We start from the raw sequence: 13,512 nt of genomic DNA, 5'->3' as shown, positions 1-13,512 counted from the left end.
TTTAATTAAAATAGATAAAATATATTTTATTAATATTATTATTAAATAAAACACCCAGCAGTAGCTATAAATCTAATATAATAATATATTTAAAAAAATAATACTGCATGGAAATACTCCAGCTGAAGACTTCTTTAAATAATAAATAATCTATAAAATATCATGATTCAAGGAATACTTTTATTATATTTAATAAATAAAATCCTTCTATAAATCATCTAATATAATGTAAATAAATTAAAAAATTAAATAATAATATATTTTCTATAAGATCTCTAAGTCCTTGCAGCAGATATTATTATTATTTAAAAATTCTAGAAAAATTCTTTTTTAGATATTATATATAGTCCAGCTCAAAGCTACTAATTATTATATTCAGTAATTATTATAAATAGCAGGGCGCGGGTATATATATTTATATTTAATAAAATTAATAAAAATAAATAATAATATATAGAATATTTATATAATATATAGAAACTCTGTCTCTGTAGTAACTGCGGCTAGATTTTATATTTATTAAATATATATAATAATAACAGTAAGATAATCATGATTATTATAATAAATCTAATATTATTTAATAAGAATTAATTATAAAATAAAGATTAACTTATACTAGATAATTTTAATTTTTATTATTTTATATAAAGCAGGAAAGCTGCTGAATCTGATTCTAAAATAAATCTTTTATTAATTCTTATAGATAATATTAATCTAGATCTCTGACTTAAATTAAATATTATTACTTAGAAATATATAAAATAATAAATTATTATTAATCTAGTTTTTAGTATTTCTGAGTTTATAAATTATATAATTATCTATAAAACTATATTAATTATTTATATTAATTCTAACTATTTCTTAAAAGCCATGATTATCAACCTAGATATATTATTAATAAGACTGATTCTAAGAAGAAATTAAAAAATTATAAATATAAAGAAAATATATAAGTTTATAAAAATAAATCTAAAAAAAAAGCTGTGACAGTATATAGACAGGAATTTTATTTTTACTCAGATTAATATTATTATAAATTATTTTATAAAAATAATATAATATATTATTACAGAGTTAATCCCATGGGTTAAATCTAGTAAGTAAATTAATTTTAATTTTATTCTGGAATATTATAATATAATTAAAGTAATAAGAAAGATAAGATGTACATATAAAAAGAAATAAATAAATAAAAAATAAAAGAAATATATAATAATAAGAAATAAAAAAATAAAGATTATTAAATAAGTAATATAGAGGATCTATTAAAATATTATATATAGAATTACTAAGAAAGAATTTTATAATATCTAATAAATCTTTTACTAGGCCTGGAATAGATGCAGAGATAATAATATTATTTTAATTTTATAAAATTTATTTAATAATATAGAGATTATAAAATAAAAGACTGAGATTTTCTAATATATCTTTTTTCTAGAATTTCTTGAAGCTAATCTATCTAATATTAATATAATTAAAAAGTCTAAGATTATTAAATTCTTTTTAATCATAAGTTAAAAAATATAAAATATTATTAAATATATTCTAGCAGACAAGGTATCTGGTATTAATATTATTTCTAATTATATATAATATATACTAGTAAATAAAAAGATATTTACCAGTATATTTATTATAATTTTTAATATTTATATATAGATCAGATATAACCCTGAATATTTTTAAAAATTAATTATAATAATTTTTTATAAGAAAGGCTCCTGAGATTTTTATTTATTTAAATTATATAAATTTATAATATTACTTAATATCCTGGGCAAGATACTGGAATTAATTATTATTATATATATTATATAAATAATAAAAAACTACAGTCTACTTTCCTATAAATATCTAAAAAACTATAAAAATATTTTAATTAATTATATAATCCAGATAATCCTTAACAGAATTTATAATATTTAAAAAAGAGATTATATTATAAGTTTATTTTTATTAGATATATTAAAAATATATAATTATATATTATATATATATCTTCTATACAATCTCCAGCAAGCTAAACTAGGTTATTTTATTTTATAAATAATAATATTTTTATATAATTATATAACTCAGCTCAGGATACAGAAATATCTAAATAAATTATTATTAATATTAAATAATATTCTGCAAGACTTATTTATCTTATTTATATTATTCTTGTTATTTAATACTTCTCTATTCTATAATTATTCTAAGTAATCCTCTAAAGAAGAGTCTCAGGTGTTTGGTTAAATAAATAATATAGTAATCTTAATTATTTCTAGAAATTATATTATTAATAAACAGCTAATAAAATAAGTTCTTATTAAAATTAATATATAATCATGCTGCTATACTTCTAAATTTATATTTAATAAATTTAAATTTATTTATTTTAAAAACCTTCACGCTCCTGATCCTGATCTGAATAAATTAGATAAACTGCTAGAAGCAGTTAATATTTAGAAATACTATAAATAAAAAAGCTATAACTACCTGCTAATAATAGTTTCTGTCTTTTTAGAATTAGAGCTAATTATTATTTATTTCTTTGAATTAGTCTATTATCTTAGTATCTAATTTAATAAGACTCTCTTATTTAATATCTACTGAGTTAAAATAGTTACTAAAGCCAGTAGAAATCTTAAAACTCTTTAGAGTATTGCAGGCTTTATATAAGATATCTTTATTATTTTTATATAGTAAATTTATTATACAGTTATGATTCTATAGTTACTATATAAAATTATTATATAATATAGTCTGGCCAGCCAGTAGATTTCTACTAAATAATAGATCTGTATAGAGATAAAATTTACTAGAATTTAAAAATATATAATTATCTTAATTAATAAAGTATTTAAAAGTATAGCAGCAGCTATACTTGATATTAAATTTTATTTATTATCTATAAGATGGCTTATATAGCAGATAATTAAAGAAATTATTTTATATATTTAAATAGAATCAGAGATTATCTAATCCTGTAATCTGAACTACCAGTATAATAAAAAAAAATTTAAGTTAAAAGAAATAAGTCTTCTTAAGACTTTTAAGTAGATAAGAAATATAGTCCTTACTTTTATTTTATAATAAAAAGAAATATAAAAAATTTATAAAGTATTTATACTGGCCTCCTGGGAGCTGTATATCTAATATAATATCTAATTTTATAAAACTATATTTATTAAATATAATTAGATATACTGTATACAGCTAATTTTAGTTATCTTATATATAAATAACAGCAGTTATTATAAAGATATTAAAATTTTTATAATTAGTATCTATACCGGACAGACCCAGAGAGCATATCTAGATATTAAAATAGATTTAAGTATATATACAGCTAAATTAAAAGAGATTAAAATAGTTTTTTTTTTTACAGGAGGTATTCTGCTGAGAGATAGTTCTGGTATATATATTTTTACTGATAATTAGACTGTAATTTAAGTAGTAGGAATTCCCGGCTGTTCTTTTAAATAGTTATATATAAAGATTATTTATAATAGATTTAGAGTTCTACAGAATATAAATCTTATAATTTATTAGATCTTTATATATATAGAAGTTAAAAAAAATAAGATTACAGACTCTGAAATAAAGCAAGCAGTAGAATATAAGATTAAACTAAAATAATAAATAATCTAGCTTATATCTATTATTAAAAAAATTATTTATAATAAGTTTAATAATAAATAAGCTAAATAATAGAAAATAAAATATATAACTATATTTACCAGGCGCTTAATTAAGACCTTTAGTAAAAAAATAGTAAAACTTTATAAAGATTTATCTAAAGTATATATATCTATAATAATACAGATATATATATAGAGGATTAATTTTATATACTTTCTTTATAAAATTAAAATACAGAAAAATGACTAATATAATTACAGAAAAAGATTATAAATCTTTAAATATATTTTTTTAATCTGCTCCTGCTTTGCAAGACTATATAATTAAATATTTAATAAGATTATCACACATACAGATCTGGGGAATAAGATTACTGAGTATGATTTATTTATATTAAATCTATAGGTAATCTGCTATATTACTGAATTTATATTATATATAAACTTATTTAGATAGTTTAGTCAGATTAAACTTAATCCTGAACTAGAATCTGACTTAGACCAGGAATATATAGATCTCCGGGCCATAGGAATAGATATTAAAGATATTAGATAAAAAATTCTATATATATTTTATATAAATTAATAGGAAAGAATATATATATTAGAAAGAACAGGTATATTGGAAGCAAGAATATAGATAAAAAATAAAAAAAGAATAATAATTTACAGGCAGCTAGCTAGCTAGTTATAATATTTTTTTATTATTCTTATTATATGATTTTGCTTTATATTGCTTTGCGTTACTCTGTATTTATTATATTTAATTATATTTAACTGTAGTAATGATCTTCCTACATCACAGATTATATTATTTATGTATTTACTGTAAGTTTAAGGGATTTAATAGTATTCAGGACCATATTCCTGCTTTAAATAGTGAAGCACCTGCATAGCTAGCATCTTACTTAGCAGGCTCAATCAGGTATAAGAATATGAATTAAATTGAATTGAATATGGGCATGCATGTCGGGTTTCACCCTTGGGCAGTTTTTATGGCGGCCCTTCCCGTGCGGATTGTTGTTCATGTCGTTGTATGGTTGTCTCTTGTCAACTGCATCTGAGGTAGGGCAGTCGAATGGCAAAAGATGCGCTTTAGCCTGGAAAGTTGAGCTGAATTTATCAGAAAAATTGACAATGTGAGTGATAAGCCGGAGGTCACTCTCTACAAATGCTTCATTTTCTGTATAATGAGCATCACGTGCAGCTTGTGCGAGGCTCTGAAACTGGCGAGCTATACCACTCAAGAACGCACGCTGTTCCTGTTCAGTTTGGCGTGCAGGGCCCAGGCGGACCAGATCTTGATGGCACGAATCAATCTGGTTTTTGATATCCTTGCGAAGTTCAGGGAATTCGCGCTCCGTAACTTCGCTCAGAAGTTCTCCCAGCCGTTCTCTTAGAGCCTGGATGCCAATACGGTCTCTCGGCAAGGTATTCCAAGGCTGGCTGTCAAACATTCTTTCTCCTTCCTCACCACTGAAAGACGTGTCCTGATCTGCGCCCTGGTTTCTAACCAAGTAATAGCCAAGTGTCAGCGGTCTCTTGTGCCCCAGGACCAGTGAGCACAAAGCTGCCTTGGCGCTTTGCTCGATCACCAGATCCGGTTTGGTTAGCACACCAAGCGTACGCTCTCCATTTCCATCATAATCTTTGGCCAGCTTGAGGATCTCCTGGGTAGCAAGATCGACGTTGCTCGGGAGCACAGCCAAGATCACGGTGCGAGCGTCTTTGATATAGTTCTTGACCATGTTTCGAACTAGCTCGATATCACTCTCAGTCGTAATGCCAGCCGTCGGGTCTCTGAAGATTCCCGGCACATCTATGACGGTCAGGTAGTCCTCTTCGGGCCCGCACAGCTCGATCCGGAGCACATCTTTGCTGAAGACCGATCCTTCCTTAGACGAAAGGTCAGTACGTATGCCCATACACTCGTCGACCTGTTCAACATGTTAGCTTTTGTCAGAGAATAGTAAACGTAAGTTGAACTGGACTATCCGAACCTCCTTCGGGATTGCTGGGAATTCCGAGCGAAAGTCTTCGGTGCCTCTGAGGGTCCTTTTAAAGCCCTGTACTTTCGCCCTGTGCTCCCCGGATGCATCGCCGGCAGGGATTATCGAGATTTCGACCGAGCGATCGTCCTCACGACGGGAGGTTATCTGCGTGGCATAACGAGTGCAAAGTTCCAAGTCACGAGGAAACGGAATCTTGGTCAGGCTTGCCAGAAGAGAGGATTTTCCAGAACTCTGGTCTCCAACAACAACCAACTTGATGAAGATCAGTATCACTTGTAGACGCTTTTTGCTGGTTATAAAGTCTTACCTGAGGAAGGGGAACATGCTTTCCAATGTTTTTCTCTCTCAGCTTGTCGATCTTCTTGAGCAACTCAGAGCTATTGAGATGCTTGGGGCCGCTTTCACCTTCTTCGGTAGCCATGTCGACGGTTGAGCCGGCAGGGAGTGTAGAGTCTGCCAGAAACCAACACCAAATGGTCTGAGAAAGAAAGGAAGGAAGCGAGGAAGAACTCGTGGGGGCAAGGCTTGACTATGAAAATTCTTTTCCCAGGGCATGTGGCTTCCAGTGAATTCTGACTGCTATATTGGGCGTAGCTGTCAACAGTGAAAGACAAAGCCCAAATTTTCCACAGTGAATTGTGGATGAGATCTTGGGTGCAACCAGCCCTTTGTGTACCAAAACATCCGCACCCCACATATAGAATTCCGTGATAAAAAAGAATCAGTGTCTTCTTCATCATATCTTGAGGTGGTCAACAGCAGGAGGTATTCGTAGCGTGCCACTTACTAGGAAAGACAGGAGCAAGAGATTAAGAACTGACAGGAAACTTGAATATTCTTGGTGCTAGAGAAAGGACAAGCGCGCAGGCTACGGTCAGATACGATTACCCATAGAACCACACTTTCTCAGAAGGCACCCTTTCATGAAAAGTATCTTCTCAGATGTGGGAAATATACGCACTAAGATGCTACCATGTAGATTGAACTCGGAATCGTCTAGACAACATCCAACTCTGTTGGCTTAACTACCCCCGAGATTTGGCTCATGCATCTCCTGTAGCCTCCATAAGGACAGCGATTCCATCGTCCCCCTATAGCATCAACAGCGGATGAAGCACCCACAACGACTCTTCATGTCAATTCACTGATCCTTACGCGGTCTGACCGGCATCACAGGAGTAGGAGCATCGATATGCGCGGTCCACTGCGTCAATTGAACATCTGCTGCGGTGAACGCAGTACTGAAATTGCCTGCGAGGAGGTAGTCAAGTGGGAAGGCAGGATTGAACTCAATGGCCTTATCAATCTCATCCATATCCTCCTTCGGGAGATCGAGGCTCAGAGCTTCAATGTTGGCTTTTATGTGCGCTACACTCCGTTGTCCAATAATGGGGAAGACGTAAGGTGCCTTGAAGCGGACCCATGCGAGAGCCTGAGATGGAAACATTAGATCGGCGGCTTTTATACGTGGCGCAGAAGGTAGGTATAAGGGTGAAGCTCACAATGGCATAAAGACTTGTCTCGTTCCGTTTGGCAACAGCCTCCAACACATCAGAAACCTTGTCATCCTCCTCAGCTCGGAGCGCCGCTCGTCCAGAGCCCTTATACTCCGCGTTGCGCTGCTCTGCGGGTCTGAACTTCGCCTGGCCTAGCACTGCAAAAGGTGCGATTGCCATCCCTTGGTCGCGACACATAGGCACAATCTCATTTTCTAAATCTCTGAATCCGGCATTCCACTTGCCCTGGTAGACGGAGAATGGCCTGAGTCCGTTTGCGTGCGCGTAGGCATTTGCCTTGACTACCAGCCAGGCGGGAGTGCCAGAGACGCCCAAGTAGAGGACCTTTCCGGCCGAGACGAGCGCGTTGAGACCATGCATGACTTCCTCCACGCTGGTGGTGAAATCCCACCAATGCACGTAGAGAATGTCAATGTAGTCAGTCTGAAGCTTTTCGAGGCTGTTTTTGACGGATAGGTTCATGGATTTTACTGAATTTCCGACGAAGTTCGATTGGATGGGCTCAGTGGAGACGTGTGTGCGGCGAAAGCCAGTCGTGTATTTGGTCGCGATGCTGTTATTGTCAATGTCAGGGTCTGAAATGCAGCAATGGATAATAGAGGGTGTGTACTTACACCATCTGGTCTCGATTCCTACGCTTCTTCATCCATTCTCCAATCCATGTTTCGGATTGTCCGTCTTGGTATACATTGGCACTAGGGAGCATAAGCCTGTCGCTCGTAGATAGAGTCAGTGGATACTTTTTGGACGTACGTGTCGATAAAATTTCCACCGTGGTCGAAAAAGGTATCCAAGATTGCGAAGGAAACGTCCTTGTTGCATTCGCCCATGTATGGCTCCCTAAGAGATGTCAGTGAGTGATTTGTTCAAATGTAAGCGATAGGATAGACTGACCAGGTTGTTCCAAAGTTCATAGTGCCCAGGCATAGCGGAGACACCTTGATACCAGCAGTGGGTGACAAGACCTGGTGGAAGCCCAGGAGGCACTCTGGTTTTGGGACAGGACCAGCCATTGTTGCTATACTGATACAGTAGAGGTGAGAAAACGATTTTATATGATGAAGATGAGTCGAGAGATTGGGGCACCGGTCCTCCTTATATGTTCTTTATCATGCCGGTCTATGAAGCAGATACATCCATTCAACTCCGACTTGCACGTAGTGTAGGCTGCAAACCTGACCGCGTCATTGTTCGCATTGTCAGACTGCATCCATCCAAAAGACGCTTGGACATTGCCAGTGACGACGCATCGGCTACCTATTGCGGAGTATGCAGTAGGCTGAAGCACTGACGTACTAGGGTTGTTAGGCTGTCAAGGATCTGTTGGATTTTAGTTTGCTGACGTTAACATGGCCAAATTGCGCCAAGAGCTTGACCCTGTCTGGTGGGGCGGGAATTTGCTTTTATTGAAGCTTTCGGTATACACTGCCCCTATAATATGCTCTCGATATATTATAATAGCGCATGCATAGTATAGCTCATGTTCTGTTGGTCAAACCACATTTTCAAGGCATCCTATGCTGCTATGTATTTCCGCCTGGGTAGGAAGATGATGAGAGATCATCATCTGATGTCCGACTAACTCATCCATGCCTAATCAATCCCAGATTTGCACATTCCAACAGTAAGTACTCGTTATGCCTCGAGATGTACTTACTTACCGGGCAAGTTACCATCGGTAAGGCTGCCTCTTCCCAACTAGGAAAGAGGCAACCTTGTGAGGCGGGTGTCACGTGAGTATATGGATGGAGCCGTGGCAATAGGGTGGGAATAGCAGAATCCAGCCCATATTGCAGTTCGATAAGCCGAACTGTTATCGCAACGCACCGACCCTGACGGGGGAGGCGTGACACCTCGTCAATCCTCCGCATTCATCACACCCAACCCGTATCCACTATGCCGGCTTTCAAGTAGCAGCAAAGAATATCTGTTTTATTTCTTTGCTGGTTGACGTGTACTTTCTAGGTTTTTAAGTAGTTTTACGTCCGCAGATACGAGTCCGCGATGACGTCCTTCAATCAGTCCGGAGACACCAAGTTCACCGTGTTTATTCGCCTTCCCTTCCCCAGGGGTGACTTTGTGGATCCTCCTCCGGTAAGTGCCGCTAGTCAACTGATCTCCATATCGCTGACCAGACAGGTGGAATGGAACGCTGCCAAAGACCAGGCTCTGTGGAATATTCTCTCGCGTCCTTCAAAGGGAGACGATTTAGACTGTAACAGTGTTACCTAATGATCCTCTGGTGAGATTCAGAATGCTGACGATACCATAGGGAAAGCACTGTACGATTGGCCTTATCGAGTGTTGAGGCATAACTGATCAACTCTGTAGGGCAGATCATTTCGATGTGACATTGCAGTTTCTGCTTCAACAGGCAGCATGGCTCTACGATCGGCAGCTGTCACAAGTACGTGCACAGATGAGTAGAGTGCCCACCACACAGTCAACGTCTACATCTCCTGCTCCTGGTTCGGTGTCGGGTAGCACGGCGCTGGGTCAACAGACAAAAGGTGCCACAAATGCAGGTGAGTGCTCTCCGATGATACTCATTGAGACTTCTGACAATCAAAGGCCCTCGAGCTCCGTCGCGCCTCTCGTCACAGCAGAAAGATAGTCTTCCACAGCGTGGCAAGTTATCCGGCCTCTATGCGTGTGTCTTGTACTAATCGTGTCGACAATCTAGCTCCCATTCCCCGACGTACCAGCTCAACAACTACCGTCAATCAAGTCAAGACTGCTCGTGAACCAGTTCGTAACGATACTCCTGTTGCAGAGCCAAGAGAGCCAAGGCGCGAAAGCTATGCCAGTCGGCCATCTGCCGGAAAACGGGAGCAAGCCGCAGCGCCTCCGGCTCCGAAGTCTCCCCCTCTGGAAGATGACACAACGTCTAGTTCATCCGAGTCTGAATCCGACGACGACAACGCCTTTGGAAGTCGTCGTGGTCTAAGATTCAAGCCCCCCTTCGGCAAATTCTCCACACATAGGGCTGGCCTGAGGTACGACGAGGAGGATGACGACGAGTCCCCTGCTTTCCTGCCAGAACCTGAAAGGGCGTCGCACGAAGCATCTGGGCAGGATCTCAATGCTACGTTAAGAATGAACGCCGAGGATGCCTCTGAGTCACATCGACGCCCATCGGCACAAATGATTTCCAGAACTTCAGTCACGACCGAGTCTTCCGCAAGCTCTGCCAGCTCTGGAGTCCCAGTTGCTCATCCACAATCCGATAGACGGCGACGGTTGAATCAAAGCGGAGGGCCATTGAGTCCTAGACGGACAGGGGAATTGGCACATTTTAGTCCACGACAATCTATGGCTTTAAGGCGAGAGGCAAGTGACGGGACGCCTAGTATGGGGAGCAGTTTCAGTGACCTAGATGGTGAGCTTTTCTTCTGTCTGCATTATGACATACTAACCGCGTTTAGATGCGAGCGTCACGCAGTCCGCGCTTGAGGAAGCACTTTTGAGCAATATTCAGCACGGTGGCATGGCCAGTCGCATGAGCACAATCAGCCAGGCGATTCGTAGTCGATATCTAGGACGGACGGAGGACAGGTTCTCCTAAGTTGCAGTGGCGCAGAGTACGATCCATCAAATTGTCTATGAAAAGGGGGCTGGCCTTTCAATAATAATACATTATATTTCATATGTTCGAGTATGATATAATGCTTGTGATGTGAAACTAGAGACAACTTAATATTTGAATGGGTGCTGAGCGGTGCCGACCTGTCATTTGAATCTAAACTCAACAATATATATCCGTTGACCCTAGTTGGTATAGAATGCTCCCCCTAACATTACTAGTGCAACAATACTGCAAGTACACAAGACTAGGAAAGTGGCTCTAAATATCAGCCGGGGACATAATATGGGCTCCTGTATGCTTGTCACCTCTAGCATAGTTATCCCCCGACCGTTGTGTGTTTAGCTATTGGTCCCGTCTCGTATAGAGACTAGAACAACATGGACCGACTTCAACTACTAGTATAGGAGTTCGACCAAGAATATAGAATATACCCTGTCAAGCAGCTTTCAAGTTCCTCATACATCTACCCACTAGCTCCTCACTAACACAATCAGTAAAATGTGACCAGCCCAGTCTTCTTTATAACCGAGATACACGACCTAGCACACAATATCCCAGCAACACTCACTGGAATTAACAATCATTGTCAACGTATAATACACCCACCTCATGAGCAGAACCAAACCAAAACAACACACAAAAAACTCTAAAATACCCCAAACTCCCTCCCAAAGGACACACAATGCCGTCCGATCCGTGCTTGAACAACAAATCTAAATCCAAACCCAAACAACAAACTAGTTAAGTAACCGCACAGGCAACAACAACAACAACAACAACAGCACCAAACCTACACTAACTAGTAAATCAACTAAGAAACCACACTAAACCCAAACCAACCCCATACTCAAATACTACCACACCATCACAATTTACAACAGCCAAGCTCGCCCGCCAAGTGATTCCTATATTAACACCCACCAACTACGCATTTACCGAACCGATCTAAAATCTTACCACACCTGGTCGCAGTTCGCTTCGCTTAACTTCCGTGCAAAAACTATCCAAGCTAAGCCAAGGCGGAGGAAGGAATATTAGTTATTTTTATTGATGAGGGGGAGGGAAGCATTGTACCGAGGCTACTACCCCTGCAGTAGTACGGAGTAGATAGATAAATAGATAGTAGTGTATTAATTTATGCTAGTACGAATACGAGATAGGAAGGTAGGTAGGTAGGGTAGTATTATCTAGTTCGTGTCGAAGGAGTACTAAATACTGAGTTTGTTCTCTCCTGCCCTGGAAAATGGAAAGTTAAATGGAGATAAGAGTGTCTCACTTACATGCATCCTTCGTTCATCTATCCGACTATCTAGTAAATACTAGTAATGGATAATAGGAGGAATGGCTACGGACATAACAACCAGCAAATAGAAAAGTTAGAGATAATCAATCCATACCGTGACAGAGCACGCATAGATAGCACAGCACGGTACAACCTGAACTCAATGATAAAGTTTATAACAAAACAAAAAAAAAGTCAATTAGTAGCATCGGGTGAAGCCGACCAGTGTGTATTAGTGCTGAGCGCTGTGTGGTGTTTTACGCACTGCCCGACTACTACAAACTGCGGAATACTTACCCCACTAACTACCGGCTACTAGCTATCCTGCAGACAGAATAGATTTGATAATTATCTGCCGTTGAAATCTTCCGAGGTTTTTTCTGTTGAATTCGGAACCGACTAGGATGATAGGATCATGCCATAGAAAGGCAGACATGAACATCGGACACTAAGCTGGAATCGAAATAAGCCTTTGTGGGTGTATCGCCAAGGTTCCTTGGGAGGTGTCGGAGTCTGTCAGAGGGAACCACTAGTAATAGTCTTTGTTTGGTGTAGGATTGTAGCCGACCCGACCACGACCCGCTCCGGCTTGGCAGAGTTTGGGACTTTCAGCTGAGCCAGTGCATCTTTGAATTTCCTTTCAGGGGGACGGATGGGTTTGAGTTTTTGTTTATTGCACAGCCTCGAAGAAACAGGGAATAAATAGTATTAAATGTCATTCACACATCATTAGGTATGGTTATGTAGAATCATCACAGTAATATGTACAAGAAACATAGGGAATTTTATACATGATGAGATTTGTCTCGTCCGAATCGGATTTGAAATGTTTCATCGGAAAGAAAGTGAGGAAGAATGAGGGGGGAGCCACAGCACCGACCACCACAACCAGGTAAGAACCTCGTGGCCGGCCGATCGCTAAAATCCCCCCGGCCGAAAACGGGGGTGGAAGCCTGCCTCAGCTCCGTGCCTGAAGGTCCTTCCCAACAGAAGGATCGTGAAGACTGAGTTGCCTACTCGGTAGTCCATACATTACGTGTACTATCGTCCCTGGTGGGACCGTGGACACAGTAGTGTAGTTGATTACCTAAATCCGACGGCCGTGGCTGGACGGGTAACTGTGACGGTGGAACTGATCTACCTTTCACTTGCTCAAAGTGATCGGAGACAGTCGATGGAACGTGGATGCGGCCCCCGCGTGGTTTGGATGATCGGGGCCCCAGTGGTGCTGAGAAACGTCACTGTGGTTCAGATACAGCGGGGTTGTTGGCAATTGCGCTGCACAAACTCTTCGCGATCGCTGGAGCCTGAAGGGGTCAAATCCTGGCATCGAGATAGGGGGTGTTGTTTCGTGAGGCTGTTGTGGGCGATTCAGAGGTCTTGTCTCCGCGGCCAGGAGACGAAAGGCGATTGCCTTCCTGGGAGGAACTCAAGGTCATAGCGACTGCTCATCGGCTGTCGAGACGATCCATAGGAAAAT

At 38.3% G+C, this 13,512-nt stretch overlaps 3 protein-coding genes across 3 annotated transcripts; 1 reads left to right on the top strand and 2 right to left on the bottom strand.

Annotated features, from left to right (window-relative positions):
* Nucleotides 1-4,552: 4,552 nt before the first annotated feature.
* BO79DRAFT_256916 (uncharacterized protein) lies at nt 4,553-6,068 on the bottom strand (the record flags this gene model as incomplete). The annotated part of the gene is made up of 3 exons (XM_025686230.1): nt 4,553-5,572; nt 5,636-5,899; nt 5,955-6,068. The coding sequence occupies 3 exons, from the start codon at nt 6,066-6,068 to the stop codon at nt 4,553-4,555; spliced, it is 1,398 nt and encodes a 465-aa protein (XP_025537811.1).
* A 610-nt stretch (nt 6,069-6,678) lies between these two features.
* BO79DRAFT_238888 (norsolorinic acid reductase) lies at nt 6,679-8,200 on the bottom strand. The gene is made up of 5 exons (XM_025684860.1): nt 8,059-8,200; nt 7,918-8,004; nt 7,779-7,859; nt 7,150-7,717; nt 6,679-7,079 (listed from the first exon to the last, which is right to left on the bottom strand). Exons 1-5 carry the CDS (start codon nt 8,175-8,177, stop codon nt 6,789-6,791), a joined length of 1,146 nt encoding a protein of 381 aa, XP_025537810.1. The 5' UTR covers nt 8,178-8,200; the 3' UTR covers nt 6,679-6,788.
* An 858-nt stretch (nt 8,201-9,058) lies between these two features.
* On the top strand, nt 9,059-10,782 carry BO79DRAFT_246585 (multidomain presynaptic cytomatrix related protein). The gene is made up of 7 exons (XM_025685582.1): nt 9,059-9,258; nt 9,304-9,379; nt 9,437-9,446; nt 9,496-9,689; nt 9,736-9,792; nt 9,848-10,543; nt 10,590-10,782. Exons 1-7 carry the CDS (start codon nt 9,169-9,171, stop codon nt 10,727-10,729), a joined length of 1,263 nt encoding a protein of 420 aa, XP_025537809.1. The 5' UTR covers nt 9,059-9,168; the 3' UTR covers nt 10,730-10,782.
* The last annotated feature ends 2,730 nt before the right edge of the window (nt 10,783-13,512 follow it).

The sequence above is a fragment of the Aspergillus costaricaensis genome (assembly GCF_003184835.1).
Source record: "Aspergillus costaricaensis CBS 115574 unplaced genomic scaffold BO79scaffold_23, whole genome shotgun sequence".
NCBI lineage: Eukaryota > Fungi > Ascomycota > Eurotiomycetes > Eurotiales > Aspergillaceae > Aspergillus > Aspergillus costaricensis.
The sequence above is the reverse complement of the archived record's forward strand: the minus strand, read 5'-3'. Positions and strand labels throughout refer to the sequence as shown.

Excerpts from the sequence above, each read along its gene's own strand:
- BO79DRAFT_246585 (XM_025685582.1), top strand. The coding sequence starts at position 9,169 with ATGACGTCCTTCAATCAGTCCGGAGACACCAAGTTCACCGTGTTTATT. Across the intron at positions 9,259-9,303 it reads ACTTTGTGGATCCTCCTCCG|GTGGAATGGAACGCTGCCAA; the intron begins GTAAGTGCCGCT and ends CTGACCAGACAG. Across the intron at positions 9,793-9,847 it reads AGATAGTCTTCCACAGCGTG|CTCCCATTCCCCGACGTACC; the intron begins GCAAGTTATCCG and ends TCGACAATCTAG.
- BO79DRAFT_238888 (XM_025684860.1), bottom strand. The coding sequence starts at position 8,177 with ATGGCTGGTCCTGTCCCAAAACCAGAGTGCCTCCTGGGCTTCCACCAG. Across the intron at positions 7,718-7,778 it reads AGGAATCGAGACCAGATGGT|CATCGCGACCAAATACACGA; the intron begins GTAAGTACACAC and ends TGACAATAACAG. Across the intron at positions 7,080-7,149 it reads AGACAAGTCTTTATGCCATT|GCTCTCGCATGGGTCCGCTT; the intron begins GTGAGCTTCACC and ends TTTCCATCTCAG.